The sequence below is a fragment of the Salminus brasiliensis genome, chromosome 7 (genome assembly GCF_030463535.1).
Source record: "Salminus brasiliensis chromosome 7, fSalBra1.hap2, whole genome shotgun sequence".
NCBI classification, from domain to species: domain Eukaryota; kingdom Metazoa; phylum Chordata; class Actinopteri; order Characiformes; family Bryconidae; genus Salminus; species Salminus brasiliensis.
This window is the reverse complement of record NC_132884.1, coordinates 8,091,990-8,105,140: the sequence shown is the minus strand read 5'-3', so window position 1 is coordinate 8,105,140 and position 13,151 is coordinate 8,091,990. Positions and strand designations below refer to the sequence as shown.

At 41.0% G+C, this 13,151-nt stretch overlaps 1 protein-coding gene across 1 annotated transcript; it reads right to left on the bottom strand.

Moving 5' to 3' along the window:
* Positions 1 to 753: 753 nt before the first annotated feature.
* Positions 754 to 8,637, bottom strand: mcm6 (minichromosome maintenance complex component 6). The gene is made up of 17 exons (XM_072682892.1): positions 8,501 to 8,637; positions 7,975 to 8,121; positions 7,177 to 7,287; positions 6,645 to 6,894; positions 6,239 to 6,404; positions 5,883 to 6,028; positions 5,642 to 5,792; positions 5,159 to 5,300; positions 4,568 to 4,709; positions 4,096 to 4,203; positions 3,776 to 3,931; positions 3,557 to 3,685; positions 3,219 to 3,380; positions 2,715 to 2,847; positions 2,372 to 2,563; positions 1,261 to 1,400; positions 754 to 1,155 (listed from the first exon to the last, which is right to left on the bottom strand). Exons 1-17 carry the CDS (start codon positions 8,596 to 8,598, stop codon positions 1,033 to 1,035), a joined length of 2,496 nt encoding a protein of 831 aa, XP_072538993.1. The 5' UTR covers positions 8,599 to 8,637; the 3' UTR covers positions 754 to 1,032.
* Between the last annotated feature and the right edge of the window lie 4,514 nt (positions 8,638 to 13,151).

Below are 13,151 nucleotides of genomic sequence, written 5' to 3'. Positions count from 1 at the left end.
GCAGGTGTTAGGAGTCTTGCCCAAGGATTGGTGTAGCGTGGTTTAAAGGTGTATGAAAATACTGATCCACCTGAGATTGATACACTCTGCAATATTGTTTGCAATACTGTATCGATTCATCTTCTCCTCCTGTATCGTCTTCAGACCTGACTGTTCTGATTACATAAAAACTAAACATTTCTTTTACTCAGATTTTATGCTTATTATGGTGTTTTTTATACTGAGTTTTCCTAAAATGTGATTTTTAAAATTCACAATATATTAAATAGTACCCCCTGTATCGTGATGTACATAATATCGCCAGGTCCTAGGATGGTGATGTTATTATCCACTATGCTACACCAACCAGGTCCACAGGCACATAACAAGACAGCAACACTATAATCACTAATATACCAAGTCCTACAGATCTAGATGATATTCTATGTCTAGTTAAATCCAATGACTATTCCACAATTCCCAAAAACTTAACTATGTAACCAATATGCTGAAAGGCATTACATTTAAAAGAAGTGATAGTTTTGCATTGATTCATGTCAATATTTATGTTTTCTATTTAAATGATGAGAAAGGGACAAAAAAAATAGTTAAATTTTTTTACTCATTTGAATCTTGTTTTTTTAACAAAAGATGAGAGTTCACTTCTTTGTGAGCTTTTGTTAATAATATTCTGATAAAACAATAATAAATGACAAAAAAGTCTCTGACATTCTAAAAACAGCGAAACCCTGGTAATAAACCCCCCCCCCCAAAAACAAGCAGCATATTTACAAACTCAACAGTTTAGCACAGATCCTTCTTTTCAAGCGTGCTTTCTCCAAACGTCCACACAGAGGACGCTAAAACAGTGTCCACCAAACAGTCCAGCTCTAATGTGCAGATCACAATTTATGACACAAACAGAATTTCAACACGGAATGGTCTGTGTCCTGAACCATGCCTTAGCCACTACTGTTCATGTAAAACCCCAAGTAAAACGGGGTTGATTTTTTAACCTTACACACTACTAATACAGAAGACATAAGCACACATTTAGTCCTCAAGTGTGTAGTTGGGGTTGACCACCAGAGTAACGTCTTCTTCTTGGCTCTCGGTTCCACTGGACTCAGCAGAGCCCTTCAAGCCAGACTGGGACAACTCGATTAGGATGTAGTCCTACGAATAAAGAACAAATGATGGTGTTTGTCACGACTGGCACACTTTTTTCAGACCAACTGAATGCAATGAAAGGAAGAAAACGACTGTTGAGGGTTCCCTTACATAATGCACCAGTCTGTGGATGACCTTCTCGATCATGGCCTTCTTACTGATGAGCTCCATCTCTGAGTCGATCTCAGACTCAATCTCCTTCAGGTACCAGTTCACCACCGCACTCTTCTTTAGAGCATCCTCTTTTTCCTCTGTAGACACAAGCATTTGTTAATTGGGTGGGAATCGTCCGCATACTGTAATTCTGCATGTGTTTGCTTGGTTGTGTATAGCTATGTGCAGCAGTTTTAAAGTGAAGGATCGTCACAAAAAATCACATTTGTGCTCTCTTGGGGCACCGGTTGCCAAAGACTAGCAGCATAACCAGGCAGGATTCTGGAGCATTTCTATTGGTCCATTCAACATTCAATGTGAAGACCTTGAACAACCGTATTCAAATTTTTTACAAAAAGTGAAAAATGGAAGATTTTAGTGTGCCATCAATGATTTGTGGAGTTACACGGAACATGAAGCTGTACACTATGTGGCATGTTCAATGCTTTTATAATACTTTAAGGTCTTACATCTTAAGCTGACTGTCTGAATTAAGGTTGCACAATATATCATTTTAGCATAGTCAGCGTAATGTGTACATGTGCAATAGTAACTTTGAAAGATGTGCAATGTCACATAAGGCACATTAAACCACAATTGTGCTACAACTTGCTTGATACAAAAAGAAAATTAACACTGTTCTCATTTTAAATGACATATACAAGAGCCAGATTATAGGTGCCCATTTATTTCAGTCTAATTTCCAATACACAGAGGACAAAGTCGGATCATTTACTTTTAGAGAAAAATCTGTGTATTTTTCAATATCGTATATTGCAATATCATGCAGCCCTAGTTTGAATTATCCCACCACCGATTCTACTGTCAACGCAATGCCAGTGTTTAGCCACACAGTGAAGTTCTATTCATATTTATTCTTCACAGCAAACCCTACAGTAGCCTGTACCACATGGACTGGCCTGTATGACCCTAATGAACACCTACATACAGTCTGAGAAAGGTTCTAAGACCATTGCCTTAATGTTTGCAAATGACAATCATTATACTAATAAACTCAACACAATGCATGAACATCTACTAGCATGTGTGTGCGTGCGCGCATTCTCACCTTCCTCGACATGGCGTAGGTGCAGCACTATGAGGTTAGAGATGCGCTTGTACTCAGCAAAGGACAGGCGCAGTGAGGGCTTGCCACTGTGTCTTTCACCATTGACCCCGTTAGTGTGCTCATGTCCGTTTACTTCTCCGTTCACATGTCCATTCACTTGCCCATCTACATGACCATTGGGCACATCGTGGCCTGGAGCAAAACCAACCAAACACAACACATAGAAAGAGAAGAATTATATGAAATGAATATAATGATGGTGTTGAAAAGTTCAGAGGGTTGATTTCTGTCATTTATTAATCAGGAAGAGTAGAACTAAATACTGGAGGGGGAAAGGCCGTACCATTCATCTGGTTGTCTTCTTCTTCCTCCACAGCCTCCTCTTCCTCCTGGTCCAGGTTGATATCAGGTGTCTCAACCCGAATGATGGACTTGTTGAGGAGCCTGAAAGCCTCTTTGACATGCTTGGGCTGTACCTAAGGGAGAGAGAGGCAGAAATAGTGTGATTGTAGAGACAGGAAGGAAAATGCAGCAAACATCCTTTTAATAACATTTAAAGCAGCATTATGCAAGAATGGAGACAGCAATCCTATCATGGAGAATTTCTCGCTACAGTCAGGAATTGGAATTCTCGCTTTGAGCCACAGTAGATGTGCTGAGCCTGGGGTAGCAACAATACAGGCACTACTCTCCCTATTACAGGTCAGTCAAGCATCAACATGAGTTTGAAGCTGTTATTTTAAGGTAAAAATGCTACATACTGCTGCTTTAATGCAATAGGTTACAACAAATTAGGGTTTTCTGATCTGACAGATATTCAACAATGCTCACAGACTGTGATACATACCTCATCGCAACAGTGCATCCTGGCCATACTCTCAGAGAGGCGGATCATGCTCTCCAGTTGCCGCACTGTGATCCTCCAGGCTGATTTAGTTATGCCTGAGCCATCTCTCTGCCTCAGGCGCTTATACTGCTCTACTATGAAGTCTTCTGACTCCTTAGATATCTGTTACAACACATAGATGCACATAAGGAGTTAGCTGTAACGGAAAAATGAAATACGCTACATGTTAAACATTGAATAGTAGGTTTTTGTGTGGTACCTAATTTGTGTAAATATCTAGTCTTTCAAATTATTACTTATTTAATATCTTATAAGGTAGTGTGTGCAGCCGTTCTCACCTTTGGCTTGAACTGACGGGCAAACAGCAGGTATCTGCGGATCTCATCCAGAGTGTACACACGATCAATAGAGTCCTCAATCCTGGAGTGCAAGTCCACTATGCGCCTGGCTATGGCATAGTCAGTCACCTGGTTGGAAAGACAGATATTAACATTATGGCTTCAGGACTGCATGATGTCATGCAATGATATCATGATATCAAACATAAGGCCACACACCTCATTACTGTCATCCACCAGGATGAAGAAGAGGTCAAAGCGGGACATAATAGGTGCTGTCAGGTTGACATTCTGCTTGAGCGATTTGGAGCGGTCGTAGCGGCCACCCACAGGGTTCGCTGCGGCCAAGATGGAGGTGCGGGCATTCAGTGTGGCCTAGAAAACACATAAAAATGCCCATCAAGACAGAAATACCTGTGTTGGATCTACTGATCTCATAAAAGCCTTGTTAGGTCTAGCCATACCCAGTCTGTTTGTCCAAATGAAACAAATATGACTCGCATGTGATGTGCTGAAGACGTGCTTTGCTGTACACTTACCTTCACTCCTGCTTTGGTGATGGAGATGGTCTGCTGCTCCATTGCTTCATGGATGGCCACCTGATCTCTCATTTCCATCTTATCAAATTCATCAATGCAGCACACTCCCTGCAGATAAGCACAACACACCATGTACATGAATTTGGGACATGCTCTGGCTGCACTGACCTCTGAATGAGTGGCCCACATATATACAGCGTTATACTAAAGGTCAACTTTGCTGCACTGTAACAAACCCGGCATAACCTTCACACTTGTGCATCTTATTTTCTGTGGCTAGCACATTTTGTTGTGACTGGGTGTTTTTTATGTCTGACAAGCTTGCTAATGTAAGTGTGCTATTTGCACCAAAATGGAGTGCTTTTTGGTGACCAGGCTTGCGGTCCAGCTTCAGTCAATGGCCATTTAACAAGGTGATGTGAACTGCAAATGTCTGTGTATGTATGGCTTGATGTTTTCTGCTTTTACTCACGTTGTCAGCCAGCATCAGAGCTCCAGCCTCAATGACAAATTCGTGTGACTCCTCGTCTCTCACCACAGCAGCAGTGAGACCGGCCGCACTGGATGCTTTCCCGCTCGTGTAGACTGCACGTGGGCTGAACTCTTCCACATGTCTGAGAAAAAAAAAATGTTACAAAATCAGCATACTGCGAATCACAGTACTAAAATATTTCAGACATTTTAATGAAGGTCATTTGTAAATAGCATTGGTAAGAATAAGACGGCGGGACACAGAAACAGAGCTCTATGATAATATTAAATTAGTCTACTTTGCTAATATTGTTGTTTCCCAATCCAGTCCACACCTTCTTTAAATGATTTTTAACTCATGAAGAACATGTTGGTTAGCTGATGGGTTGGGATACGTGGGTTGCTGGTGGAAAAAAACACTAAAACGTGCAGTCATGAATGGACTGCTGACTCCAGTAACAGGGTCAGTAAACACTGTAGAAATAGAACTGCCAGACAGTTCAAAGCTAGACCTTATTTGTGACCACTTAATTAGCATGACTGAATCACTGTAAAAACATCTGCATCTATACAGCCACAGTGTGAATCTTACTTCAGGAACTGGCTCTTGGCTGTACTGGGGTCTCCCACGATGCAGACATTGATGTCACCTCTAAGAGACGTGCCCTCCATAGTGGTTTTAGGAACACCCCCAAACAGCATGAGCAGAATGCCTCTCTTGACCTCGTCATTACCTGTTCACAAACACAAAACATTTTAATATAACAGTATAGACAGTTTGAAAATACTGAATTTACTGTATGCATTGTATCTAATTGTGATTATGTAAGTTCTATTTTACATATAAATCTACACATGGATAATGTATATAATCAATATTACAGAAAGCAACACAACAATTCACTCTACTTTATCCGTCAACTGCATAATCAACAGAGTAATTAATCTACTTCATTGCACCTCATTCTGTCACACATAATTTGTTATAAGTTCTAACCATATTGTAATGGTTTGGTCCAATAAGCACATTTATTTGAACCTAAGTACAAGAGTGTGGTGTTTCTTTGTGTCTGACCATGGATGGTGGGGAAGAGGCTGGTGCACAGGTTGTGGTAGAGGTTCTTATCTTGACTCATCTCGAACACCTTCTCCCATTCCTTCACTGACATCTGGTTCTTGATGCTTTCAGCTGTCTGCTCCTCATCACGGATCTCTTTCCCACCAAACTAAACAAGACACAACTCGTTTAAACTACAAATCCCAGAGGTCTGGTTCACGTGTATGTTTAATGATTGGCTGTGGGGCTTGGATTTTACCCTGGGATTGGTAGGTGACACATGACAGGCCAGAAATGCAAGTTTGTATGTCAGCTCTCGGACTCCAAGCGCTTTGAGCCCACGGACCCCTTCGTTCTCATAGCCCTGGGCTCCAGCTGTGCGAGAACTGGTCTCTGCTCGCACCCCTTAGACACATAAAAATACCCGTGAATGGTTCTGCAGAACCGGATTTCATGAGAACATTAGCAACTGAAGAAGAGTGTAGAATGCCATTCCATCAACAGTGGTCATGTACATTTTCATCACAGGCACATTTGGCAGTTTACAACGATCAGATTCACTGTTACACTGACTGACCAGAATCTGAGAGCTCTAACTGGCTGAGAAGTCAGTACCTGGAGTTGCGAGCTGGGACACATCAGGCACAACGATGAGGCAGCCGATGAAGTCACATTTATCTCCAGCTTGAGCTGACTCTACTGCTTCCGCCCGCAGGACGATCTCCATGCTTCGTGGGATGGAGCCCCGTGGCAACTCTGCCTGTGTTTCTTGGATACGCACCTGTTTTTAGGGTAACACAAAATCTCAGTGTCAGCACTACCAAATACCAATCAGTACCAACCAAACACATTTTTAAAGAACAACTACTGATATGTAATTTACTTTTTTAGCAAAATTATTTTTCAATATTTATAATATCTCCAAAACAGGACAGGCAGTCTCAACCTTAATGCCCTTACCATAAAACCCAATATTCCTGCACAATCATCAGACCAAAACTCAAACCTTCAATTCTCTAACCTTCTGAAAGTCGATGAACTTGGACTTGTTGGTGTCAAGCAGAAAGCGTCTGCGGTTGTTGCAGACAGGATTGCGGCAGATGCTCGGCTGGGTGTATTTGAACTGCTGCTCCACATCCTTGATGACGCTCTGGCAGTCCAGGCACAGAAAGGTACCGCTCACCAGCTCTGGGTGCACGGGATGGGTGCGCACCACCTGACCACTGATGCGCACCAGAGAGCCGATACGCAGGGCGGTCAGCTCTCGGATCCTGGAGACAATCACAACAAACAGAACATTAGAGACAGTCTTAGGAAATAAGCCTACATGTTGTGAGCAACTGAACAGTTGTGGTCTTTATTTATAACTTATATCATTTTATTCCATAAAGCATTTTTTTTTATTTCATTCGAATTTAAATAATAAGTCCAACCCTCCAAGCACATAACCTAACGTACACTGACTTGTTATATTATAACAGTTTCAGGTGCTTTAATAATATGCTCACATTATGCAAGAACTACATTTATTAATTGTTCTCTGTGCTTCTTACTTGTGCCTGGTTGGTAGGTCCTGAATGGCCACATAGAACTCTTTGGAAGCAGGAACATTCCCATGATCCCTGGCAAAGTTGCGCACTGCCCGACACAGGAAGGGATATATTCTGGAAAGTAAAATAGCAGTTTAGTGTAGGAAAATCACAACTCAACAACACAGACATGTCGATGACACAACTTCTACTGATTATACGACTGAAAAATAAACATGGATGTCTAGTGGGCTACACCGTGAAGCAGGGGTGTTCGACCCCATTTCTGAACAGCTTTCTTCCACATTTAACTTGTCCAGTCCTCTTTTTTTAAAGGGGAATAGAGATTATTTAATACCACAAGTATCGGGTAGACTGTGGTGAGGTGTAAATATGAGAAGATATACAGAACTGGTAGGGAACTTGAACTCCCTGAAATGGTCTAAACATCTCAGCTTCTTTTGCATGTTTACTCAAGAATAAACATCCGTTCATCCTGTTCCAGATGTGAAAACAAGGTGGCAGTGTTTTGAACTTCTGCATATTTGCAGACTTTCCAGATGTGCAGAAAAGCCCTGTTTTGGAGAAAGGCTGGCAGCCTGTTGAGAAGCACTGCATGCACCACTAAATGTGCAGTGCTGTTAGTCCTAGATAATAACCCTGCTGCAGGTTTCTGAGCATTACTGTACATTTCAAACCCTGAATGGCCCATTTCTAGTGTAGCATGTATGCAATGCGTTAAAAGGGTCTGATTATAGCTAAAAAATAAATATATTTACAAAGCTAAACAACTTAATCAGTCTGAGTCCATCCGCAAGTTACCTGTAGAACTCCTCTTGAATGGTGGTCGCCAGTTCTTGGTTAAAGCCCTCTAGGTCGGTGAAGCTGACCAGCAGCGTGTTCCGCTCGGGGCGAATCAGCTCCTCTGCATCACGCAGATACTTCATCTCGCCGTCGCCATTCTGAAACCTGTCCACAGTCACAACACCCTCGTTATAAACGTGTAATGAGCATTAATAAATCATAAACCGTCGAAATAACTGCTTAAACGGATTAAATCTCACAACTTCACTAGATAGCTAGCTACCTAGCTAACGACTTCAGCACGGCCTAACGTTAACGTCGACGGTGCAGAACTTTTTAGCCACAGAATTGCATTATTATTTTATTTAACTTAAAACAATAATATTATTAATTCAAGCATGTATTAAGATTTGTATAATTTAATTAACCAAAAAACTAAATATGTTCCCCAAACTGTGGAAGAATGAATTCCGGGGTCTGTCTGATCACCTCGCTTCAGTATTACCTACCTACAGTAATCCACACTAAACATTAGCTAACTTACTCTTCCAAAAACGCCTGGAATAATTTCTGACACTTCTCAGCCAGCTCATCCTTGACCATCTGGCCCGCGTTCTCCGCTGCAGGTTCGGCGATGTCCATTTTTACAGGCGGTTGTTGTTACAGAGTTATTACGGCTCCTCTCTCCTTCTTGCACACACACAAAGCTCCACGAGCTCTGACGAGGTTTTCGCGCCAAAGACGTGGCCACGTGACTGTTTTCGCGCCACGGGCAACCAACCAGCTGCTTGTATTTTGACACCGCGCTTACGATTGGATGACATCGACCCGTCCACTTCAAGGGCTGCTGTGGAGATGTGTCGTCATCCTGAAACGTCCACTCAGAGACGAGAGCCGTAGTTCTCTGGTAAAAAAAAATGATTGATGTTTGATGGGTAATTATATAAATATAGACATTAATAACTAACGAAACACATACCTTTATATATATTATTAAATTAAATGATTTATTTGAATCTGAAATATTCCTCAGTACAGAAAAGAACTCGCCGTGGGGCGTGAAAGTGGTCAGAGCGCCCCCTGCTGTTTGAATTCGAAGCTTGTACATTAATAGGTTGTACAACTAGTCGTGTAGCCCCCTATTGAGTTTTATTTGAAACCATATTTTAAAATAATTTCTTTACAGTGAAAGACAGAAATGTCGTATGTGGTAGGTACAAGTCCTCCCCCAACAAACAAACGAACAAAAGGAACAGCCGCTACCACTTCCTACGAAGCGGCGGCGGTGAACCATGGGATATGTAGTTCAGTAGCATTTTAAAGGGGATGTCCAGTTCCTTAATTAAATTATTAAGATATAGAGCTACTATTTCTCCTATTTCTCACAGGAAATTATTACAACAAATTAAATATGTCTCTAACTCGTAAGACATCGTTTTTGATATTTTTGAGATAAACTATCAAGATATTTTTGGATTCTTAAAAAAATAAGAATTATTTTTAATATTAGAAACGACCTTTCTTGTCATTCAAAATAAGGTACATGGCACGTGGGGCAAAACAAAATCAAATACAGTAGATAAAATCGCTGTCCAATGAAAAACAAGAGAAGACAAACAAATTTTACATTAACACTCATTTAAAGTTAAGAATACGAGCTTATTCCAAGTAATGTTAGAGCTCTATTGGTCTATATAGATATGATATATTTATATGTATATAAATATAAATCTCTATTGGTCTATTCGTCCAGAATTATTTACACAGTGTACAGATCAGCTACAGAGTTCAAACCATGGAGACAACTAAAAACATGCAAAAATTGACATAAATGTTTCTCATTGGACTATACATTGAACTGTAGAGAAAAACATATACAAAATTTCAGACTTTTTTAGGGATTGCAAATAAAACCATATTAAACTATACAGATCACACCCAGCAGATGGCGCACTCGGACCACGAAGCAGATGTCATAGGTTTGCGTTTTCTTTCAGGGCGTTTACAGGGTGAACAGGGTGATTCGCCAATTATTATTATTATTATTATTATTATTATTATTAATAATAATAATAATAATAATAATAATAAAATTATACACATAACCGCAACAGGCACAAACATGAACAGCAGTGGTTTTCAAAAGCTGTGTCCAGCAGATGGCGCTGTGGGAGCGTGTAGGACTTTAATGCAATTAAACGCAATTACACGGTTGTGCCTACAGGGGGCAAATATACTAATGGGGACAAAATACTCCTAAAGCTATTTTCAGCTGTTTTCAGTTTAAAATAATATCTCATAAAATCTTATAAATATATAGCTAGTGAACAAGACGAACATTTATACAATATATAGACTTTGAGTTTTTCCCCCTGAAATAGACTTGAAACCTGCAGCCAGAAGCAAAGCTGGGCAGTTGTGTTCCAAAGGAAAACATGTAGGCCAGCATGTTTACAGAAATATGTGAAATGTACAAGCTGTGCTAGTTTAGGGAAACCTGAGATCATCTGCTGATAGGTATTCTTGCTTCCAGTGCACACAAGTCTCAGATCAGTCCATTAAAATCTATGGGGGCTCGTCAATGTTTTTGTTTTGATCATTTCATGTTATGAAAATGTTGGGGAAAGTCTTACAGGTTTAGAAGTTATCTGATTCTGTTATCTGGTCTGGCTGTGTTTATTCGCCTTATCCTTCTGTCTGGAGAAGCAGACATTTAGGTATGGTATTATCAGATAGTTTATCATGAGAAATGAGGTGTAATGATCGGGTTGCAGAGACAGTGTCTTCACATACTGGGCACCTGACAAACATGTAATGTGCATGCTAACATACGTGCAAGTCTGTTGTGTGTATGTGTGTATGTGTGTGTGCGGTATGTAGGCTTTTTCTGCCAGCAGCAGTAGTGTGTAGCTGTGTGGTTATATATTTTCAGCCAGTGTGACAGCATCGAGTGTGGCTATTTTTAGAAATTCACTGTGGCTTTTTGTAGTAGTCTGTTCTCTGATTTTCATGGTTTCCTTTATGGTAATAAAACCCACTGGATGGCGGCATTTTCAAATTTTAAAGTGATGCTGGTGCCTCTCAGCCATTGGTTAGTTGAGGGAGTAAGAGAGTAACAGGGTGGAGAAATAGCTTTGCATGACAGACAGGCGCACTGCATACAATGTCTTCTAATGCCAAATTCTGTTGCCATAAGTATTATACTTCAATGTTGAGGAACCATCAAGTTTTTGCCAATTAAACATATTGCCCAGATGAGGACACAGTCAGTTTTCAATTACTTGTATCTCATTTAACTTTTACTTCATTGGTCGGACTGTGAATCTGAAAGAAAAAAACTGTAAAAATTAAGAGCAAAAGCATTTTGCAAGGTATGTTTAGATCAAGTCAAGAGAGAGAAGGTCCAAATAAAATAATATCTAATAAAATAAGTGTTCAGATATCCCAGTGATCAGTTATGAGGAAACAGAAGCTGTCTCAGAAGTTGTCCCAGGCACTGTCTAGATAAGGCCGTCCCTTAAATCTCAGCATTGGAGCAACAAGGGGTCTTGCAGGGAAACCACAGAGAGGTCAACAATCACTTTAAAGGAGGTACAGAGTTCAGTGATTGAGGCTGGAGTGAAGGTGCCGCACTCAATAATGTCAAAAACAACTGGCTTTTTTGGGAAGGCAAGAAAGAAGCCATTGGACTGAATGGAATTGCACTGAAGAAAAACACATCAGAGCACACCTGGAAACCATCAGAGAGACCCAAATAAAATGTAGGATTTGTGGTCAGGTGAAACAAAAAATATTTAAAACATTACAAGCAAACCTGTCCATTCCTTAATAAACATCGTCCCAACAGTGAAGCATGGGGGTGGCAGCATCATGTTGCGGAGATGTTTTTACTCAGTGGGGACCAAGTGTCTTGCTACAATTGAAAGATGGGTGAAAGGCCCAGATTACTGGAAGATACTAGAAGACAACTTGCTTCAGCTGAGAGAATGAGTGCAGCACACTTTCTCTACATTGCTCTCCAGTACTGTCTGAGCTTGGAGGAGATTTTTGCTTTGACCACAGCAACCCTCATAGTTTCTGCAGAAACTGCGACTTTTTCAACACGAGTTCCCGTTTGATGGATCCACCTCACAGACCCTCGACCATTAAAATCACAAAAAACAGTCTGTCGATAGACCTCCAAAGAGCAGTGCCTATGAATCTGACAAACCCAGAGGCATTTTGCAAGGACGAATGGACGAAAACCCCCTAAACAAGAACTTAAAGACTTGTAGCTGGCTACAGAACTGTTATTGTGTAAATGCAATAATTCTGTCACTTCATCCCACCCAAGGCATCTTTCTGTGGATGAAAAGACTTGCCACCCAGGTTTATTGGAACCTACACGTCTTCTTATACAAGAGCCAACACACTCAACTAGAAGTTCACGAACGTGTCAGAGAAGGCGGTAAACACGCTCCTGCATGCACACGCAGCAGCTGAATCACCGCACCAACCTGATCCAGGTACGGCAGGACAGGCAGCAGGCGTCTAGACGACTGTCTGCAAGGAGGCGTCTCCACTTCTGCAGTTTCATAAAACTGGAGTCTCCGGGCCTCTGGTTTGATGTTTGTGACATGGTTTTGTAAGTTGACGTAAGAAAGCTGGATTGATCCCTTTCACAATCATGAGCGCAGCATGACAACAAAACACCTTCGCTGTCAGAAGAGAGATAGCATCGATTCGAGTGGGAAAGCAAGTTTCTGTCACGTAAGGAATTTGAAGTACAATCTGATACTACTAAAGCCTGATGTACCAGTGCGGCTGAAAATACCAGACACTTGGGACTTTATCTATGTGTCAGAAAGTTCCTCATAGCATAAAAAAAAAGTTCCCGCCAATTATCACTTAATAACCCCTTAAAGGACCTGTCCACTGTGTTAGCCAAGTATTAGGTTAGCTCGTGTTAGCTAGCTTGTACCTGCAATCATTGCATTCAGTATAGGTACCATATAGGTGCACTTTGTATGTATACAGTCACTGACTGTAGTCCATCAGCTGCCATATAGTTTATCAGCCCTCTTTTCTAGCCTGAGCATCATTGGAAAGGGACTGCCGTAGGACCACCTCTGGCAGATATTATTTGGGTAGTGGACAGCAATCCAGGACCTGCACATTTCCCTTTTGGATCAAAGCTCTGGGGAGTACCTGAAAAA